Source organism: Phoenix dactylifera, unplaced genomic scaffold, assembly GCF_009389715.1.
Source record: "Phoenix dactylifera cultivar Barhee BC4 unplaced genomic scaffold, palm_55x_up_171113_PBpolish2nd_filt_p 000202F, whole genome shotgun sequence".
Lineage (NCBI taxonomy): Eukaryota > Viridiplantae > Streptophyta > Magnoliopsida > Arecales > Arecaceae > Phoenix > Phoenix dactylifera.
The window spans coordinates 410,071-431,791 of record NW_024067721.1 but is presented as its reverse complement, the minus strand read 5'-3'; the positions used below and the strand labels follow the sequence as shown (position 1 = coordinate 431,791).

The following is a 21,721-nucleotide window of genomic DNA, read 5'->3' as shown; positions in this document are numbered from 1 at the left end:
TAATCGTCTTGTAGCAAAGTCTTCTACATTTTTTGAAATACCATTAAGATCGATTCACTTGTCCTTATAGTTGGTTGCTACTATCTTGACCATTCAGCCAAGTAATCATCTTTTGGCCTATCCCTCCTAAAAATTTACCATGGTTGAACTCTATCAAACCTGGCAAAGATCACACGGCTTTCGCTTATATGACTTCATCAAATTTGATCCATATGGTGCCTACCTATTGTTGTTTTTCGACTTGTTGAGTTATGGTGCAAACAATTGGTTAATTAAGAAAGCTTATATAAAGTGGACAACTACCAAAGCTCCACCAAGGTGTTTTTCGGTCACTTTCATTTGTTGTAAAGAAGAGAGAGAGAGTGGAGAGAGCTTATCATGTGTAAAAATTAATTCCACTAACAAATCTTAATTTGCTATCTCATTCTACAATAGGGACAAACATTAACCACTTCTAGGTTTAGTTCTTTTAGAGTCGAAAGCTGCTCTTGTCCAAGATTCATTACTTAATTTCTGGAAGTTGGATAATGATCTAAATTCTGGATATAATTTGACCTTATCAATTTATCACTTAAAAAGGCCTCAAAAGTATCAACTCTAGCGTACTATAGTCTTTTATTACTTTACCTTCTAACACTTTTTCTACAAGATATAACAGAAAGGATTATGCATCGATTTTTTGTTAGTGCTTATAATAATTGGTTTTCTGTTTTACCAACTGTAAGGAGAAACTTTGATCTAGGGAAGAAATTTGCTGTGAGAAATTCCCCCAAGGATGTAGATACAACAATATAACTTCAAAGAAGTGGTAAAATCTAACTACATACACTAGCTTATAGTAAAAACATGATAATTTTCAACCATTGTTTAGAGCAAAATCAACCATTTTACTTGCTGCATTTCTAGATAATGAACAAGACATGGACTTCAAAGGGTCATCACACCGTCGCAATCAAAATTCATTAAGCAATACAAGCTTAAACTAAACCATCTACCAAACACAATCACTAATTCAAGTAATAGTTATACAACCCTTGGATGGAATATAGGAGACCATCTATTTTACATTCCTTCTTTTTATCATTCTCAAATAGAATGAAAGAAAATATTGTTTGAGGTCTCATGCACACTAGTTTGGGATTTATATGCACCGATTTTATTTTCTGCATAAACTCGTTAGACTGAAGGAAAATTGCCCCAATCTCATGTCTACCCTACTTTTTAACAAGTGGCATGATTATCTTAGTACAAGGGCAGCAAGAGAGGTTGTCTAAGGAGCGCTTGAGTGTATGCAGTCTTCCAAATCATAAGAAGTCTCTCTTATAAGCATCAGATAACCATACATCATTGGAGTGGAAACTTGCTGCATTTTGGCAATGCACTGAAGGTTTTAATTCTAGGGACAAGAAGGATAGTGGAAGCTTGCAACAATCCTAACACTTCAAATTCTGATGTCCATTGCTACATAAATTATTCTATTGGTGATCAACATATGTTAATGCTAAACTTAGTGGTTGAGCTTGTAAATGTAAAGAGTGCATTTTCAGCAATGGAATGAAAGAAACAGGCTTGAATTTGTCACACAACAGCCATCAATTACTGAATTAACAGACACTGATACGAAGACAGACTCCAGCTTATGAGGAATAAGGTGTTACAGATCAAGCGATGATTGACTAGGAAATGAAATGATTAGAACACTCATCACAGAAGTTTTGAAAGGTTATTTTTGAAAGGCCTTATTGTTAAGAGTAAGGCACGATGATCAGGGTAATGGACCTTTTGCAAATTAGCAGATTTATTACATAAACAAATCCACAATCATATTATACTGCAACTAAATATGAGGTTATACCGCCCATAAACTAATTAGGTACTTCTCAATGATCCAACAAATTGCAATGTCAGTGGGGAGAACAATCAACATCTCCATATTTGGGAAAGCAATCTTAAGCTATGCATGTCATCAAATTGCATCCAAATAGGAGATCTGCGAAACAAAATTTTTAACTAAGGCTCATTCGGCATATATGGTTGTAGTCAAAAATAAGGAAATGAAGTCAAATTTGGCGTTCCCCCATTGTAAGAAAAGTGATAACCCTTGTAGAGTAAAACAAGAAAAGTGGCTGCGTGATGCAGTGAAGCTAGAAAATTGTCACTCAAAGTATTAAGAAAAGACTACATCATTCAGAGTCAATACCGCCCTTGTAGACTAAAACAAGAACAGGGGATGCATAACGCACTGAACGTGCAAATTTTGTAAACCAAAGGAGAAAATTAAAAATAGGTTTCAATGTTTCATCATTCAGAGTCAGCACTCCCCTGGTAGGCTAAAAATAGTAAAAGAAAAGTCTCCATCATTTCCCCGTCAACAATGCCCTTGGACGCTTAAGCAATACCAGAGGATACGTGACGCAGTGAACCAAGAAAATTTCCAAGTCCAAGAACGGAGGATTCCAGCAGTGCTGAAGAATGACCGGATCGAAGGTGTGTCACTGTTAGCAGTTTTCTACCAAGACAAAACTGGGGCATGTATTGGAAAGAAACTTTGGACTATGCCATAATGTTAGCGTTTGTGTCCTGAGCCTCCTGTTCAACGAGAAAATCAGAACACGTTCTGTAAAGACAGCATTCCCTTCAAACGCATTAAATACGCATAGCATTCCCTTCACCGTTGAACAGTTTTCTCCCGTTATTTCTTTCGCTTTCCATCTATCCCTTTAAATCCCATCCATCTTATACAGAGAAGCGTATCGATCCCCCTCCTATCCATCCTCATAAACTTATTGCCGACCGCCACTCCCGCAACGCCACCTTTCCGCCCCCCACGTAGCCATGCTCTTCTCGGCCGCTGCCCTGATACCGCCCTCCTCGTCGGCGCTGCTGCGGCCTCGTCTACCCGTTTCTCTTCCCGGTACGCCCCCTTTCCTTCCATCCATCAGGCTCTTAAAGGATCATGATTTATTTGTTCCTGGTTTCCCCTGTTCTTTCCTCTTTCATCCGTCGAGGTATCAAACTAGAGTTTGGTTCGGTTTCGTCCGCTTTTTGTTCAATTTTTTGATGTTCGAAGAGCAGTGGAGGAGGACTACGAGACCGCCGGAATGTTCTTTGACCCCTCAATTAGCTAGGTTTGGGTCTAGAAGATAGCAATGACCAATGAGGCAATGGTGCATCATTTCATCCAAATGATCTAAATCTCTCGCTTTGTTCCATGCAAACTGTGCTTGAGATTTTCCTCCTATTTCTATCAGTGTACCGAAAAAGCCCCAAGTGTTAATGAAGTGTGACCATAAATGGTTTTAGATGGATTAGCAGGCTTTGAGAAGTTTTTTTTTTTTTTTTTTGCTGTCTCTCTCTCTCTCTCTTCTCTTTCAAGCGCCGTCTGATGGATCCATGATAATTTCTTTCCTTTTTCTTCCTTGAACAAGTGGCAATGGTGTACTTATCAGTGGTTTTAGATGGATAGATTACGTCGAGATCTAAGCTGTCTTTATTATTATTATTATTATTATTATTTTCTTTTTCCTTTCAAAAGAAAGTAGGATTTGAGATTCTGGCAAATGATGCAAGTTGTTTCATATTCTGATCATGTGCCATGAAACAAGGGTAATTGATATCTTCCCTAAATAATGCAGTTATTTAGTGAGGGAAATTTGATCAAAGAAACTTTAGCTCTTTATCTTCTTCCTGCTCTCATATATAAGCCGTTGTTGTAAATTTGGTCAGTCCTTTCTATGTGGAAATGAAAGAAGTGTAACAGAGAAAATATTATAAATAATATTTATTTATACACATAATATTAAGGTTTTAATCAGATAAGATCAGGGCCATCCATCCTGCTACTCCATAATTTATCTTTATTATTTTTGGAGGAAATATTTCTATAAGGCGGTAACCCAGGCCTCGTGCAGCCTTTTCTCGTTGTCTTCTTTCTACACGGGACATGGGTGGTCCTAATCAAGAGGAAATGAGGAATGGATGAAATGATGATTTGCTGTTTGTGCTCGTGTACCAGGTCCGTCTAATCTAGCTGTCGTACGGAGGCCAGAGGGTAACCTATGTCTTGCCCGCTGGAGGTGCCATGCAATATCCAAAGGAGGCGCTCAAGGTACTGATGCTCTTTAAAGCTCTTCTGAATCTCTTCCATAAACAAAAAAAAAAAAAAAAAAAAACAACTGTAAGAGAGACAATGGAATATTTTATTTTCTTTTATTTTGTTTTATCTCCTTGTTGACGGGGAGCTGCCTCGGGAACTCCGGGACGTCTTGTTTTCCGGTTTTATTGGGTGTATCCGTACCCGTGTTGTATAGATCGCCCGGTTTAGCAAAAAAAAAAAAAAAAAAAAAAAAAAAAAAAAAAAAAAAAAACATAGAACGTTATTTGCTGTTCCGTTCGGGACAGCGAACAGCCAAGCTTTACCTGATCCGCCGGTGCGGCCTCCAGTGATGTGAAGGGGTGAAGGGGGGCCCACGAGATTGATTGGCATATTGCTATTCGTCAGGAAATTGCATCCATATAAAGTTGGTTGTACGCTTCGGATGTGTAAAGCGTAACGGCCCAAAAAAATCGTTATAGCAGTTAAACACGATTTGTAAAATTTTATAATATTAAAAAATCATTAAAATAATAGTTACAATAACTCTGTTAGAAGAAAAAAAACAATAATGGTGTCATATTTTTTTTATTTTTTAATAGATAAATAATATTTATTTTTGGACCTTCTAATCACTATATTAGGAAAAATATTGATTTTATGAAAAAAATAATTATTTTTATTCAGGAGATGGTAAAGTGAAAATAATGGACGTTATTTATATTTATAGTGGTTTATTGTAACATGAAATAGCAAAGAATAATAAATATTACTTTTTCATATTATTATCATAATAATTGAATGCGAGGTGGCCATAACTATTATGACCATTATGAAGCTTATAATATGTCATTTAAAACCATGATAAAGATATACTATCTTAATATATTCTTCTAAAATTTTGAAAAGTAGTCCCATTTATAAGTTTCCGAGGATAAAATGTAATATTTATCTAAAATAAAAAAACTGTAATTTTTATTTTTTAGGAGTGAAAAAGTAATATTTAAAGACTCATTTGGTTTGCCGAAAAAGAAGAAAATTAGTATGGTCAATAGGAAAACAAAAAAATGCCTCTTATTGATTCAAGTTTTTAAAGGAGAGAGATAAAAAAGTAGCATTCACATGCGAATAAAATTTTTATATTTCATAGGAAAGAAAAACTATGGAGGACATGGAAAAACTGCTTTTCTACCGATTGAGAATTGAAGTCTTTTTTTTCCAAAAGTATCATTAAGTCATCAAAATTTATGGATAAGATCTTTTCCTTTATTAAGGGTATAATAAGTATCTTATATTACTTTTTCAGAAAAATAAATACTCAACCAAATGTAAGCTACTCTAGAATGTGCCACTTTTTTATTATCAATAAAATATGCCAAAATTATTTTTGCAGGTATGATGTTTCTAAGAATTATTTTTTTAGGAGCAACATTCCGGTGAGAAAAAATTTTCGTACAAACCAAACGAGTCCTACATATAAAGACAAGTTAGGATGATGGGGAACTTATCAGCCAATGTAATTTTCAGGAAAAGAGATTTTATTTTGATATATGTTGGATTCTTTATAGCAGAATGAGGAATCAAAAGGAGCTAATTAAATTAATTCCATTTTTCAAAGATAATATAAACTATTGTTGAGGTGATCTATCTTGTTCTTAAATGAACTATGATCGGGTGGTTTTCCCCAACTCTCCAACTCCTTTTTTTTTATTGCATTATCTGTAAATGAGAAACTGACACCGGAGGCCTTACATCATGATCAAATCCCCGGACATCCAAATAGCCCTTTAGCTGCTAGCTAGCATAACACAAAAGAAAATTTGACTACTTATTTTGATTTTTTTATGGAAAGGTATTCTTCATTTTGACGAAATCTATTTACAGAACATGGTGCAAATTTAGTCCAAGATGGGGTCCCAGTCATCAGCTGGCGAGAGAAAGTTCTTGAATCGAATGATGAGGACCAAGTGCCGGAGGTAAATGCCTATAAATCTAAAGCACAGGCATTAGTGAAAAAATTAAGGGCCTGTTTCCATGCCCAATTAACTGATCCTTGTGACATAATATTCCATGCATATAGAGTGGCTTGAACAGAGCGGACCATTTTTGAGCAGTTAAACAAAGCAGAAAATATTTCGAAGGAGAATCAAGTGCGAGGAATTGAGGGCAGGATCTGCTGATTGCTACGATTGACTTCAATATTTTCTATCCATTATAAACCATCCATCTTTTACGGTGGATGTGCCCATCTTTTACGGTGGATGTGCCATTGGTTCCTCGCACTACTCTCTTCCTTGCTCTACTCAACAGCTCCCTCCAATGCAGGAGATATGAAACTCATAGCAAATCTAGTTGTCAAATGTGTTATAGGACTGAGATTATTTGAGTTTATTCATGATCACATGGTGTTTGGTCTCGTCTGTAGGACATGCGGGGGATGATTAATGGAGTGAAGTCGATTCTTAGCTCGATGGATGATGATGGAGTAGTAAGCAGTTCACCATATGACACAGCATGGGTGGCCTTGGTAAGGCACCTAAATGGAAGTGGCGACCCTCAATTCCCATCTAGCCTGCAATGGATTGCCGAAAACCAGATGCCTGATGGCTCATGGGGGGACTCAATTTTCTTGGCTCACGATCGGTTACTCAATACTCTGGCTTGCGTCGTCGCACTAAAATCATGGAATACTCACCCTGATATCTGTGACAGAGGTTCAGATACCCATATCCCTTTCTAGAACTAGTCCACTGCATTCTAGTGTCTTTGAATGAGTAAAGAGTTGATGAAAGAAATTGTTTTGATAGGAATTTCTTTTCTTCGCGACAATATGTGGAGGTTGGCTCAGCAAGAAGGAGAGCTGGTGCTCATGGGCTTTGAGATCGCCTTCCCTGCTCTCCTAGAGAGAGCCAAGGCCTTGGGGTTGGAACTCCCTTATGATGATACTGCCGTGCAGGATATATATGCCAGCAGAGACCTAAAGCTGAAGAGGTAGGGGAATAGAAAGTTCTCTCACTCCACTTGTATATATTGTGCACTTGCCATTACTACATTATATTCTCAAGAAAAAAAAACCAACATTTTCCTGCAGGATCCCATATGATGTGTTGCACAAAATACCAACAACACTGCTCTATTCCCTAGAAGGACTGCCTGGTCTGGACTGGGAGAAGCTTTTTAAGCTCCAATGTGTTGATGGGTCCTTCCTAACTTCTCCTGCTGGGACGGCCTATGCTCTCATGCAGACGAACGACGAGAAGTGCCTCAATTACCTTCAGAAAACCGTCGAAAGGTTCGATGGAGGAGGTAAAACTATTTGATGCATAAATAATATATACAGTTTTTGATTTTTTTTTTTTGTCTAAATTAATTCTTGTGATATTATTCTCTGCAGTACCCAATACATTCCCTGTCGATCTTTTTGAGCGTCTGTGGGCTATCGATCGGTTGGAGCGCCTTGGGATCTCCCGGTATTTCGAACCCGAGATCAAACAATGCCTGGATCATGTCTATAGGTAAAAGTTTTCTGTGCACGAGTTATGATCAGCATTAGAATTTACTTATCTTTCGAGTTTTAAACATTTGATTAAATTATAGAAACTGGACCGAGGAAGGGATTGGTTGGACGAGGTATTGTACAGTATATGATGGGGATGATACGTCCATGGGATTCCGCCTCCTCCGTCTACATGGATACGATGTGTCTCCTGGTGAGTAGCAAATTATAATTATTGAAGCTACAATAAGAAGTTTTATAACAACTCACGACCTGACCCAAAATGACTAGCCGAAAGATATTATTTACATTTTTTAGTCATATAAAAGTATCCAAAATCTCCTCGGCAAATAACCGATATGGGACTATACACACGTACACATGGGTCCTCACATACTCTCTCCGTTTAAATCCTGACGTCCTTATCAGACCAAGGGTTCAAATCTATTTAAATCTAATTAATGCACCATTATAGGCCCGTCGTCAGCCTCCATTAAACCGTATTGCAGTGTCCCCTAGTTCACATAGGCTATGGGTCGAGTTCGTTCTGACACTATTTGTAACTACTCAGAACATCGCCCAAAATGGCTAGCCAGAAAGTATTATTTGGATTTCTTAATCGTGTATAAATATCCAAGATTTACCCAGTGAATATTCGACGTGGGACTGAACACACGCCCGCACGGATCCTTACATCGTCTTCCCATTTAAACTCCGACGTTCTCATCAGCCTAAGCGTTCAAATCCACAAATCTAATCATATGCACTACGATAGGCTCGTGGTCAGCCTCCATTAACCTGTGTTGTAGTGTCCCCTAGTCCACATAGGTTATGGGCCAAGTTCGCTCTAATACAATTTGTAACAATTCAGAACCTCATCCAAAATAGCTAGTTGGAAGGTATTATTTAGATTCCTTAGTACTGTATAAATATCCAAAATCTCTTCGCTAAATAATCGATGTGGGACTAAATACACGTCTGTATGGGTCCGCACAAGTTTAGTTACAAGTAATAAGATATGAACTGTGATTATGGTTATGGGCTGGGACTAATTTTTCCACTTGTCATCGTTGTAGATGTTTTCAGGCATTTTGAGAAGGAAGGTCGCTTCTTTTGCTTCGCTGGGCAGTCGAAACAAGATGTCACTGTGATGTGCAACCTTAACAGGGCATCTCAGGCGGCCTTCCCTGGGGAGAAAATATTGGAGCAAGCCAAGGATTTCACATATAGATTTCTCCGAGAAAAGCAAGCTTCCAACCAGTTCCTGGACAAGTGGATCATAGCAAAGGACTTGCCCGGTGAGGTAAGCAGCCTACACATCTCGCGTGCCGAATTTTTGGCTAGAAATTTCTATTCCTGCATTTTTCTTGCTCTGTGTAGAATTTCATTTTGTGCCTTCTAATATTCATTTCTGACCTCATGAAATGGATTGAAGGGATTTCTAATTAGAGATTCTTGGAATGCATGAACGTTTTGATAATATCCTGATCTCATTATAAGCCCACCTTAAAATTATTATTGAGGGGCGAAATAGTTGGGATGGCTATTATTTTTGAACCTCTACCAGGAGTGTAAATTGTGTAATTATTTGGAAGATTGTTATGATGATCATTTTTTTGAACTAATATGTAACAAATAATGGTCAGTAAAGAAGTTGTTTGACCAAATAAATTTTGGCCGAGTAAAAAATAATATTATTTGCGAGTACAATGTTTGAAATTAATAAGTGTTTGAAAATATTGCTTGCTATTTTTCATATGTGATAATTGTTAAAGTAAAAGGACAGATAACAAGCATTATGCAAATTTCAATTGTTAAGTTATCTAGCACAATAGATTATCTTTAAAGCCATTGCAAATAGTTATTTTGTTTCAAAAAAAATAAGATCTTTGCAAGTCTCGGCCAGTCTCCCCATTTTATCCTGGGAAATTCCTAGATTGGGACCGGATCCTTCAGGAGAATAGTTGAGTGCTCCGTATTTGTGTCATTAATTTTCCTCGGAAAGAAAGAGACGGGTGTAGGTGCTTACTGGCGTCAGAATCTATGAACTCACGCAGGTGGAGTACGCACTGGACTTTCCCTGGTACGCCAGCCTACCACGCATAGAGGCGAGGTTGTACATCGAGCATTACGGAGGTGCGGATGACGTTTGGTTTGCCAAGACCCTCTACAGGTAAAAAACAAAAAAAAGAGACGTATAGACTTAGCTACCTACCACTGCTTGAAACCTGATGGCTCACACGTGTCATTGGTGGTTGCAGGTTGCCACGTGTAAGCAACGATCTTTATCTGGAGCTTTCCAAGTCCGACTTCAACCGATGCCAGGCACTCCATCAGGTGGAGTGGGAAGGCCTTCAGAAGTGAGTATAATTTTATTTTCCTTTTAATTACAGGACGAGAATACTATTAGTCATGCGGGAGCATAATATGTGAATGGGTTCAGGTGGTGCGAGGAGAGCGGCCTGGCGAAGCATGGGGTGCGACCGGGCGGCGCGCTCAGGGCCTATTTTCTGGCAGCAGCGTGCATATTCGAACCGGAACGGGCGGCGGAGAGGCTGGCATGGGCTCGGACCGCCATCGTCGCCGACGCCATCTCTTCTTACTTCCGCAGCGAGTCGTGTTCAGATGAAATGAGGCAGGCCCTCATCCACGACTTCCTCGATGGAGGACGCAACGACCAAAGCTCTACCAGGTATGACGCAGAACCATAGTGCAGTGGGAAAATGAGCAGCATGGGAGCCATGTTTTCACGTAATTATAGTTTATTTGCTTCGAGAGAGAGAGAGAACAAAGATCCATTCGGCATAAATCGTCTGCAGTGAAGCCGTTTAGAAGCCACCAACCCGTCACAGTTCCATGTTTCAAGCGTGGTACCTCGTTTAGGTGGTAAAGGGGCGTACCCCCGAGCTATGACAGCAACGAGCACAAACATGTCCCCAACTACCGCAAAAAAAAAATCCTCTCGCATGCTTGGCTTCTCTTGGGAGCTTTACTTATAATTTACGGGCATCACTGGAGATAAAAAGTATACTTAAAAGTCCCTTGGATTTCCCGCTTGAAGTGACATGTTTTTTGGATTTCTCTAGTGACAACCAAGATAAAAACGGGCATATTCTCACGTCCCTCACTTGCAATATTTCACATTTTGTTTCTATCAAAACCAGAAAAATAAAATGGGGGAGTGAATCTATGTATATTATTTTCTCTCAATAGCTAGGTGCATGGCACGTACCAAACACCAGTATAATTATAATTATAATGGATGCAGGTTGGGGTGGAAGAGGAGTGGACTAGGAGGAGAAGAGGTGGTGGGCCTAGCACTTTTGCAGCTGCTCGACTGCATCACGTCCGATGCATTGCCGGCTAATCGAGGAAACCACGTCGACCACCACCTGAGAGAAGCCGTGAGCATTCCTTTTTCTTCCTTAAAATAAAAACCTTTATACATGCCATAAGAGCCAACAATGGAGGATCTGACTTCCGACCGTTTCTCTTTTTTTTTTTTGGCTGTCTGTTGTCTTCTGGCAGTGGGCTGAGTGGCTGCTGACGTGGAAGCACGAGGATGAGGGAACACACGTGCGGGAGGAGACCGGGTTGCTGCTGGTCCGCACCGTGGAGATTTGCGCTGGCCGGTCCGGTTCGGTCGAGCCGGCGACGGCTCGCTCGGAGTTCGACTGGCTGGCCAGGCTCACCTCCTCCGTCTGCCGCCGGCTCCAGCGCCGCATGCTGCTTCTGCAGGTAGGATTCATCATTATGCCTTTTGTAAGCTGCCGATCCTGTGCATTGTCTGTTTTTTTCTCCCTTCTTTATCATCTCATGCTACAAATTAAAAGGCCTAGTTCATGAACTTAAATTGTTTATGCTTTAATTGATGATAGATGACCAAATAAGGTGAGACGTAATGCAATATATGCCTTCATCTAGCTCGTGATGCAAACTAGAGAGGGATTATAGTTCAATTGTACATCATCTGTGCACTGATTAATGAAGATTATCAAGCAAGATGATACATATAATGCAAGTGGGTGCACGTCTATTTAATCATCCACCGTAAATAAGCTCATACTCCTTACCTACCTAATCTTTTAAAGTAGAGATATTTGAGGTGGGACCAATGTCAACAGGCCTTCACTTGAACTGCTTTGGTTTCCCTTTGGGATGATTGATCCTTCATTAGATTAACTTTAGCTGCTCAACATTCTTGGTTTCTCACATAGTGTGGTTAGCCCACAGAAATCTTTTTTACGAAGGAGATTAGCCCTCAATCTTTTCGTATCTGGTAATCAATGTATGAATTTGGAATACTTACTAGGGCTTAAAGTTTGAGGTGTCATTTGGAAACAGTGTTGTTCGTTGTCTTGCATGATTGTTTCAGTAAGTTATGAGCTGACAAAGATTGTCTACCCATCTGACCAGGGCACCCCAAAGAACTTAGCCACATCCGAGGAGGACAAGGCAGTAGAAGCAGAAATGCGAGAGTTAACACAGTGCGTGCTTCAGAGATCCCCTAGCCTCAGCAGCCAAACCAAGCAGACGTTCCTTACTGTCGCAAAAAGTTTCTACTATGCTGCCCACTGCCCATCTGCTACTCTCTACCATCACATCTCCAAGGTTCTCTTCGAGCCAGTAGCTCAATCTGGCTGCAAATAAGGTCAAGATCAGTTCTTCAGGATATAAAGAAGTCGTTGTTATCAATGTTCTGAATTCACAGAATAATTCACCTACAAACAAATTTTAACCACCAGCTACTGTAGCAGACATGCTAAGTGCAACACTACCCATCTAGTGGAATCCCTTGTAAAGGCACTTTAATAAATCATATTTATGTTCATTTAGCATGATTGGCCTTCTGCAGGTTATTATTGGCTGATACCTTTTGTAGCAACCCAAGATCTCACTCAAAATGGCTAGCAAGAAGGTATTATTTGAGTTTTTTGGTCCTGTATAAGTACTCAAGATCTATCTCGTGAATAACTGATGTGGGACTAAACATACGCCTGCATGGGTTCTCACATACTCTTTCCATTTAAACTCCGATGTCCTCGTCAGGCCAAAGGTTCAAGTCCATTCAAATCTAATCACAAGCACCACGATCGGCCCGTGGTTAGCCTTCATGAACCCATATTGCAATGTCCCCTAGTCCACATAGGCTATGGGCCTACTTCGCTCTAATTCTACATTGTAATATATAGACAAAAATATAATTTTTTTCTTTCATTTTTCTTTTTCAGCATGGTACCAAAGTCTGAAGCCTCAAATCGGCTATCTTTAAAAATTTTGTGGTCAAGCGAAGTCTCCGTCTCTAAGCGCCTGCGCCCCCACACATCAGCCCCAGATCGTGCCGTGGCCTTCAACTTCCCCTGACCCTTCACATGCATGGAGGGGTTTTGTTTGGGTGTGTTTTCTCTCTCAAGCCAAGGAAAAAAAAAAGAAAAAAAGGAAAAATCCATGAGAGGCTTTTGCACGGAGAAATTAGGGGTTTGGGTTGTGTTTGAGGGTAGGAGATCGCCCCCATGGTTGGTGGTGGACAGAGCTATGCATCAGGCGAGGGAGGTCGCCACCACTACCACTATATTCTCTTCCAAGATGACTAGGAACATCTGGGGTACTACATTCGCTGTCTCAGTGCCCAGTTTTACCGTTGTTTCTTGGGTGCCCCCACTCCTTGGTCATGTCAAAGTGAATTTTGATGGTAGTATGTCGGTGGATGGAGTATATGGTGGTATTGGCTTTGTTATTCGAGACCATCTCGGCAGTTTGATAGTAGCAAGTGGTCGACACACGCCTGGTCTCACTGTACTGGGGGCAGAGCTCCGGGCAGCTTGGGAGGGGCTCCTCTATGCGAGGCGGGTTTTGGGAGCCGAGTGTGTATGCCTTGAGGGTGATTCCTCTATTGTGATAGATTGGATCCGGAAAGTGGACAGGTATGGTGACGGTCATCCTCTCATTCGAGAGTCCCGCAGACTGGCCCAGGAGTTTAGAGATGTTCAGATAGCACATATGTTTAGGGAGGTGAACAGTGAAGCAGACTGAACTGCCTCCTTCGTCGCCCGACACTTTGGAGAGTTTCTTTGGACATCGATAGGAAACATACCCCAACCTTTGTACTTTTTGCTTTTTCTTTATCTGACTGGTTGTACTCGCATTAGAGCTCTATAGATTGCCATTTTTAAAAAAAAAAGCACTCTTTCTAAGCCGAAAAAAAAAGAAAAAAAAAGGTGGTGTTGGAGAAAAAATGGATCACTCAAAGCACATGGCCAAATCGCCGACACTTGATGACGAATGTGACAATGGTAAGCATACTCTCAGCAGTCACGACTTCAATGCCCCGACCTCAGCGCCCGACTTCAGCGCTCGACCTCAGCGCCTGACCTCGACATGAACGACCACAAAGCCCTCGACCTCGACAGGCATAGTCCCGGCTGAATCAAGCCCGATCGACCTCCAGGCCGAGAAAGACCCAGTCAAAGGGAGGAAACCGACCCCCACTCCACCGAAAATCGAGCCCTCCGTATCCGAGATCGAATCCTGCAATCTCCGCCTCAACAGCTGCCAATGTTTAAATTTACACGATCTCGACGGATCGCCAGCTAGCCCGAAATCTCGGGCCGTCCATGGTAATTTATCAATTCGCTTGATCACGATCACAGGTAACCGCTACTCCCCTTCCTATAAAAAGAGGGGAGAGCTCTGGGCAGGGGGAATCTTCTTTCCTCTCCATTACTTTTCTCCATTAAAAGCTCCTCTCTGACTTAAGCATCGGAGGGTGTTGCCCAAGGAGACAACCCAAGAGGGGGGGTGAATTGGGTTTGGATTAAATCTTGACCAATTAAAACTTGATTAGTAAATAATTAAACCTAATGCAAGCAGGTTAATTAAGCTACTTGATGAGGAGATTGGAAGAGATAAATAGCCAATGCAAACACAATGAAATTTTATAGTGGTTCGGAGCCAACCCTTGCTCCTACGTTCACTCTCCAAGCTTCACTTGAGAGTTCACTATAATCCCTTGGATTACAGCCGGTTATTTTATAAGTTCACAACCCAACTTGTTGTTTTCGAGAGATCACAATGAACTCGGTCGGTTTTCACAGGCTCACCGACTAGAACCACCCGATTGTTTTTTCGGAATCACAATCAAACTCTTACACCGTTGGTTTTAACTTCGGCTCACCAACTAACCTTACAACCCTTGATTCAATCTCCTGATTGAATCAAGTAAGAAAAAAAACGGTTTGTGAAAAGATACAAGGAAAGCTTCTTAAAAAAGCAGATATGAATCAATATGAATAGAGTAGAGTTAGAAGCCCTCAAACAGATTTCGAAAGAGGAAGAAAGGGCTTCTCGAACTCTGAAGTCTCCTCTGTGAGTGCACTGAAGATTTGATGTCAGAAGAAGAGCCTTGAATGCGAAGGAAAAACTTCTAGGAATGAATTGAATGCGTTTCTTCCTTCTTTTGCTTGTCTTTTCTCTCAATGGACTCTTGGTAGTTGAAAATCACTTAATGCACAGATGGAGTAACTCTCTTGTTCTCTACTACTGTTTACTCTGGCTATTTAAGCAGTCCCTTTCGAAAAATAGCCGTTAGACACTAATTTGTAGCCGTTCTGCACAGTCTGCACCTCCTGACAATGTATCCTTGGGGTTGGAGTCGACTCGCTCGATCTGGAGTCGACTCGGCTGTTGTTGGAGTCGACTCATGCTTTACTGGAGACGACTTGCCCATTGTTCAGGATTTGAATTAAAGTGACATCCCAACCTAGAGTCGACTCGGGCCAATTCTGGAGTCGACTCGCCAAGATCTGGAGATGAGTCGGCATTTTGGAGACGGCTCGTTCTCAGAATTTCAAAGATCAATTTTTCTGTATTTCTCTCTTGAGTCGACTCGGATTCTCTTGGAGTCGACTCGGCTCTCAGAGCCCAAAAAACTGATCCTCTGTCTGTTGATCTGAGCTGCCTTGGAGTTGACTCGCACTTTGTTGGGGTCGACTCGGCTGACTTGGGGTCGACTCTCGAATTCTCGGAGTCGACTCGTTCATAGGGTCACTGAGTTTGGTTTTCTGCCTTTCAGTCTACTTTCTTCTAAGAGTCGACTCTGGCATGATTAGGAGTCGACTTGCTAAACGTTGGAGTCGACTCACATTCTTCTGGAGTCGACTTGGTAACAGAGTCTAAAAAACATCGTTCTGTCTTTCTGTCTGTTACCCTTTTGAGTCGACTTGGAACCGTCGGGAGTCGACTCGGCAAGCATCGGAGTCGACTCGAAATCTTCGGAGTCGACTCGGTGACAGGGTCTGAAATTCATCTTTCTGTCCTTCTGTCTGTTCTCAGTTGGAGTCGGCTCGTAGTGTATCGAAGTCGACTCGAGCTCTATGCCAGAACCTCTAAAACACTTAGAGTCAACTCGCAATCTTTCGGAGTCGACTCGAGCTTCAGACTTTGGCTCAATTGAGTTCAACACTTAGCCAAATTACTTTGAACCAAGGCTCGATGCACTTAAAGATAAATTCACATATATTCGTCTGAAATACTAGATTGAATTCATTAGTACAACATGAAACATACTCAAATGCTTTGAGCTCATCAAAATCATATAGGGGTATAATCAATCACTCCACAATCTCCCCCTTTTGAATGATGACAAAATATTAAGTATTTGTAAAGTGAATTGCTCAATCAAGAGGTGAATCATAGTAAAGTTTTGAGATGAATTCAAATGTCTAGTCATTTAATTTATCCAAAATTGAAAGGTATGAATCAGTAAATCCTGAAATTAAAGCTCCCCCTTTCATTTGGAATTATATAAGCCTTCAAATCATGCAATCAATTGTTTGGTTTATATGTATTTAATGAATTTGCTTTTTTAAGATTTCAGATTCTTCCCCTCAACATGTGCAGTCAATTTTGTTTAAATTTTCTGAATTTTCTTTTAATATTTTGAAACTTTTGAGCTTAGAATCTTACTTTCAGAGGAAAAATCTGTTCTTGAGTATGATTCAACTAATCTCCGAATATCCCTTGAATAGATTCTGGAGATTACTCCTTGAGGAGCCCCAACAGAGAGATAATGAGCCTCGAGAGTTGAATCCACTAAGAACCAATTACATTTTGCTTTAAGGATTTTTTTTTTGTTTCATGATTCTCTTTACATTTCAATTCATCATATTTTCTCCTCCTTTTTGTCATCATAGCAAAAAGGCACATAACACAAAAAGAGATAACAAGTCAAATTGCACAGTTTTTTTGAAATAAGATTTTTATTCATTGTATTAAAGTCAAGATTGAGTATAAAAGTGAATACATATCAGAAAAAAATTCTCAAGGAACTGTACATCATAAACTCAAAAATACACTAGGGTCGTCTAGTAGTGGAGGATGTGGCTCCCGTACTCAGTCTAGTATATCGCATGAGCAAGCTTATCCCCTCAGATACATTCTCTAGTTGTGCGATGATCTCTGAGGTGGCCCTAGATTGTATCTCAGTTAACTGGGTCACATTCTCCTGAATAGTGTCAAGCTTGAAGATTAAGGCATTTGCAAGCCTCTCCGCAACTTGACTCTGGCTTTCCAGCTCTTCTCTGATGCTGTCTCGCATCTTCCTCGTGTCATCCTTTATGTCGCTAAGGCTCTAGTATTGACCCTAGACTAGGCTCCTTATGTTGGACATTTCCTCCTTAAGGTCTGCTATCATCTTGGATACCGCTGCTGTGGAGGGAATGATATCAGTGGAGGGAGCACTAAGTGGACCTCGCAGCTCTCTCAATATGTCATCTCTCAGCTCCCTCACTATCTCCTCTCTCATCTTCCGGAGCTGCTCAGTGCTGATCCGGACTTCTAGGAGTTGCTGAGGTGGTGGAGCTGTAGATGGTCCAGCTGAAGTAGATGGGAATGAGAGACCAGAAGTGGAAGGAAAAGTGGGAGGAGCTGTGTAGTGGTCCTGGTAATGGTCAGGGCTAGGTGAATGGTGAGTAGTAGGGTCAGATGGTGTTGATGTGGATGTTCTCCTAACCCAGACACCGTCCATCTTGTGGAAACCCATTCGGTGGAGAGTCCCCTCACCCATGTGGTCAGTGTATCCGAGGGAACGAGAGGGTTCTCCCTCAGGGATAGGAACTTCTAACTCCCTAAAGATGAGTGTGAAAAGCATGCCATAAGGGAGACTCAACCTAGGTTTGTCTAGGGGTTCACAAATATATCTATAAATGAGTTTGGGGAAGTTCAGGGAGATGTCCTGTAGAATGTGGAACATCAAGCCTAGGTCTCTTTCAGAAATGAAGTCAAACCTCCCGGTCTTAGGAAAGAGAGTCCTAGAGATGATACTTAGGAGGAGTCGCATTTCAGCTGAAAGCTGATTTGCAAACACCTCCTCTATGGAGGATTGAGGTGGACTCCCTAAGATGGTCGTAAGGGCCTCAGTCTTGTCAGATGGATGTGTGGGAGCAATCCCCTCTTGGGAGAGATGGAGGACTCGAGCAATGAAGTCCTCCGAAATGAAAATAGGGACACCTGCTACAGTCCCTTGGATACCACCGCCACCCCGTATGACCATCCCATAAAATTCCCTAACTAACCCTGGGTATGTAGGGAGGTTAAGTGAACAAAAGAACTCTAAGCCCTGGGCTCTAAGACGATGCCCTAGGGTGAACTCTTTCCGGGAGAGAAAGTCAAAGTTGACTTTCCTACCGGTAGAGACAACCCTCCCGGTGCACGAACGCGAGGGAACGACCTATGAGGGGAAGGAACCGGAGGTGGTGGCCTCACGGGTTCGTTCTGTTAGATGTATGCCCTAGAAGCCAATTTGGCTGACACATTGTTGATTCTAGGGACATAATTTTGTACTTGACTATTTATTATTGAATAAATAAAAGGCATCTTTTTCATTCATATTGTTTATGTGTCTATGAATCGTCCAAGAAATTAATAAGATGATGATACATATTCTCAAGAGTTGAGAATTTGAGCCATGTATCATTGGTGATTAATTTCTAAATGCTCCTGATCAAAGGATCATCACGAGGACGGTGATCGATCCGATCAGTGCACAGATCACTCTCCTTCTGGATGGACGAGACTTGAGTCCACAGTGTAGGGACACTGAAGTGATAGTGCAGGTGCTTGTTAGAGAACAAGGGTACTGAGCGTGACCAATACAAGAAGTCACTTGGATGTCTATCCACTCGTCAGTGACTTGCTTGATGTTGCAGTAGTGTGACTGGTCCTTTGACCTGCGGTGCTTCGGCTACTCACAGTGAGGTTATTGTAGTTTGACTGCACACATACATGGTCTCTAGCCATATGGGTCCATGCAGTGTAGATTGGCTGCAGTAAGTTCACTGTAGGAGTAGGGTATGCACCTATATGGAATCTATCGACCTTGATAGATAAGGAGAGATCCTATGTGATTTATAAGACTGAGTTCGTAAGACCTCGGCCGGGGCAGTATACATATTGGAGAAAGAGTTTTTCACTATCGAACTCGAGTCGAATAAATCTTGACATATGACAGACGATGGGGTTTGACGAGTTGTCCATGACCTCCGTCCTGTAGGGATCCACGATAGTAGGACTGTATCACATGTTAACTGCACCTAGAGGTTCATCATTCCATTCTGCTGGGTAGCCACTACATGCTGCTAGGTGTCACTGGTGGATGGTGGGACTCATAGGGATTATCTTGATGATCGATAAACCCCAATGAGTTGAGTTGGAATCGTTCCAACCCATTGAAAGGAGTTTTCAATGATATAGTGATAGAGATCACAATATATCTCACTACCAGTCAGAATAGAACCTATGGGGTCACACACACTAGAAGTATTGACCGATCCGATGGTTGAAATCGTGATTAGGAATCACAAGAAATCAATTTGATTGATAAGAAGTTGAAGAAGAAACAAAGGGAATTAATTAATTAGACTTAAACACAAATCCTACTTCGGGAGGGATTCCTAGAGTCCTAATTGGATTAGGGCTGGGAATCCTAGTTGGAGTAGGACTGGAATTCCTACTTGGAATAGGATTCCTACAATCCTAATGAGATTAGGAATTTTGAATTAAAATTGGATTCCTACTTGGAGTAGGATTCCTAGAAATCCTAATTGGATTAGGACTTCGGATTCAAATAGAGTCCTAATTGGATTAGGACTAAAATTAAATACATCCTAATTAGATTAGGATTCCTTAAGTCTAAATTAATTATTAATCTAATGAATCAACATGACTCCTAATTGGATTAGGATTGAAGAGTTCAATTGAGTCATGGTTCATTCAAATCCTAATTGGATTAGGACTAGCATAGATTGAACCCAATTTGGCTAATCCTAATTGGATTGGGATTAAACCATAAGAGAGGCACCCAATCCTCTTTGGAAGAGGATTAGGGCATCACAAGAAGGAGGGTTCACGCCCCTCCTCCTCTCCTTGTGTGCGGCATGAAGAGAAGGGCCGGCGCCCCCCTTCCCTCTTAGGCAATATGTCTAGGGCTCCTAGATTGTAGGAGCCCTAGATGGCTTTATAAGGAGGCATGAGGCCGGCGCCCTAGCCAAGAGCTCTCTTCCTCCTCTTGCTGCCGCCACCAGCCCCCTCCTCTCTTGGTTCAGCCGCAAGCAAAGGGAGAGCAAAGTCCAAGCGTTGGCGTCATCCTCTTCCTCCAATCCTTCTTCCAACGCAGGGAAAAGAAAGAAGGCTGCAGAAGCTGTGTTCTTCTTCCTTGAGTCCCTTCTTCTTCTTCCTCCTCTCAAGCACTTTCAAGAGTTGAAAGAAAGAGAGGAGATCAGCCATCAAAGGAAGTCTCTGCAAGGGAGCTAGCACCCCGGGGAGACGAGAAAGCTTTGATCGGTCCTCTGCTTCGTGTGGATACCCGTAGAGGCCGGACGTTTGAACGGCTTCAAGCGAACCCTCTTCCTAAAACCACGAATTCAGATTCGCGGTGATCATCTACCCGCGCAAGGTGAAGATTTGATCTTCCTATTAGTTTTAAAAGGATTTAATTCTTACCTAATTACGAAAGGTCTCGAAACAACGTTCATGAGATGAACGTCGAACTCGTGCATGCCGATTCCGCTGCCATCTGAAAAATTTTTGAAATTTCAGCGGCATGGGCGGGTTCCCAACAGTGGTATCAGAGCCTAGGCTTCGTAGATTAAGGTAAGAATTAAATATCTAAAGGCATATTAGATCTGAAAATTAAATGATCATGCATGCTGAAAAATTCTGCATGCAGATTTTTTCAGGGGTGCTGATTTTTACATGCTGATTTTTATGTGATAAAAAGATGATTCTAATTGCATTGTTAATGGGATTACAAAGTTTAGAATCATGATTAGCATGATCAGCGACCTATGTCATGATATAATCAGTTAAGTTTCAGATCTGAAAATTATAATTGTAGCATACGGTGATGATCATAGGATTCAACCCCTTTTGGTATCAAATGTAATGACCTGCGATGTGATCTGCGATGTCATGTAATTTTTCAGATGCTTGCATGCATCTTATTTGATGTTTTGAGAGGCCTGCGTGCCTCCTAAAAGGAGATGTAAATTATTTTTATTTTTATTTTTACATCTGGTTGTATTTCTGTGATGTGATGTACATCAACGATCAAGTCGAAGACGATGCATGAGATGAACAGGGGTCTAAGCGGTTGATGGCGATGGGATCAAGAGTTGATCAAGGATCGAATCAAGGAAGCTTGGAACCAATTCAAGAGTTGAAGACCACTTGATCAATTGATGTGCATGTGCTTGTAATACGACCTAATTAGAATCCATGATCATCACCTAGTTAAAGTTTAGCTTTAATTATTGCCGCGATTATAACTGCCTGCAATGCGCCGTTTGCATGTGATGTGAATGAGAGTCGGGTAGATAGGTCTACATGTGATGTAGCAAACCCAATTGAGACCTAAATCAAAACCTCCTCAATCAAGTCGAGAGTGAACCGACATGAGCAAGTCATATTAGATTAATTGATCTAATTGGTGTCTAGGAAAGCATGAAAGGTGGTTACTTAATTAGGACCTTACTCTCTGAGTAAGGGGAGCCTCCCACCTGCTTACCTGGCCAATTGTTCGATTACCTCTTATGAAAGGTTCAAGTTGCAAACACTAAGACCTGATTAACCAATATTAA

At 41.1% G+C, this 21,721-nt stretch overlaps 1 protein-coding gene across 1 annotated transcript; it reads left to right on the top strand.

Moving 5' to 3' along the window:
* The first annotated feature begins 2,721 nt into the window (after window positions 1-2,721).
* On the top strand, window positions 2,722-12,427 carry LOC103697749 (ent-copalyl diphosphate synthase 1, chloroplastic-like). Its single transcript, XM_039117290.1, has 15 exons — window positions 2,722-2,914; window positions 4,016-4,108; window positions 5,978-6,069; window positions 6,519-6,807; window positions 6,901-7,084; window positions 7,185-7,399; window positions 7,488-7,608; window positions 7,691-7,803; window positions 8,666-8,892; window positions 9,647-9,762; window positions 9,851-9,949; window positions 10,033-10,281; window positions 10,858-10,993; window positions 11,118-11,327; window positions 12,006-12,427. Exons 1-15 carry the CDS (start codon window positions 2,836-2,838, stop codon window positions 12,237-12,239), a joined length of 2,457 nt encoding a protein of 818 aa, XP_038973218.1. The 5' UTR covers window positions 2,722-2,835; the 3' UTR covers window positions 12,240-12,427.
* Window positions 12,428-21,721: the final 9,294 nt, after the last annotated feature.

Bases quoted from the DNA above. Each gene is read 5' to 3' on its own strand.
- LOC103697749 (XM_039117290.1), top strand. From the start codon at position 2,836: ATGCTCTTCTCGGCCGCTGCCCTGATACCGCCCTCCTCGTCGGCGCTG. The intron at 10,282-10,857 runs GTATGACGCAGA...TAATGGATGCAG, and splicing joins AACGACCAAAGCTCTACCAG to GTTGGGGTGGAAGAGGAGTG. The intron at 11,328-12,005 runs GTAGGATTCATC...CCATCTGACCAG, and splicing joins GCCGCATGCTGCTTCTGCAG to GGCACCCCAAAGAACTTAGC.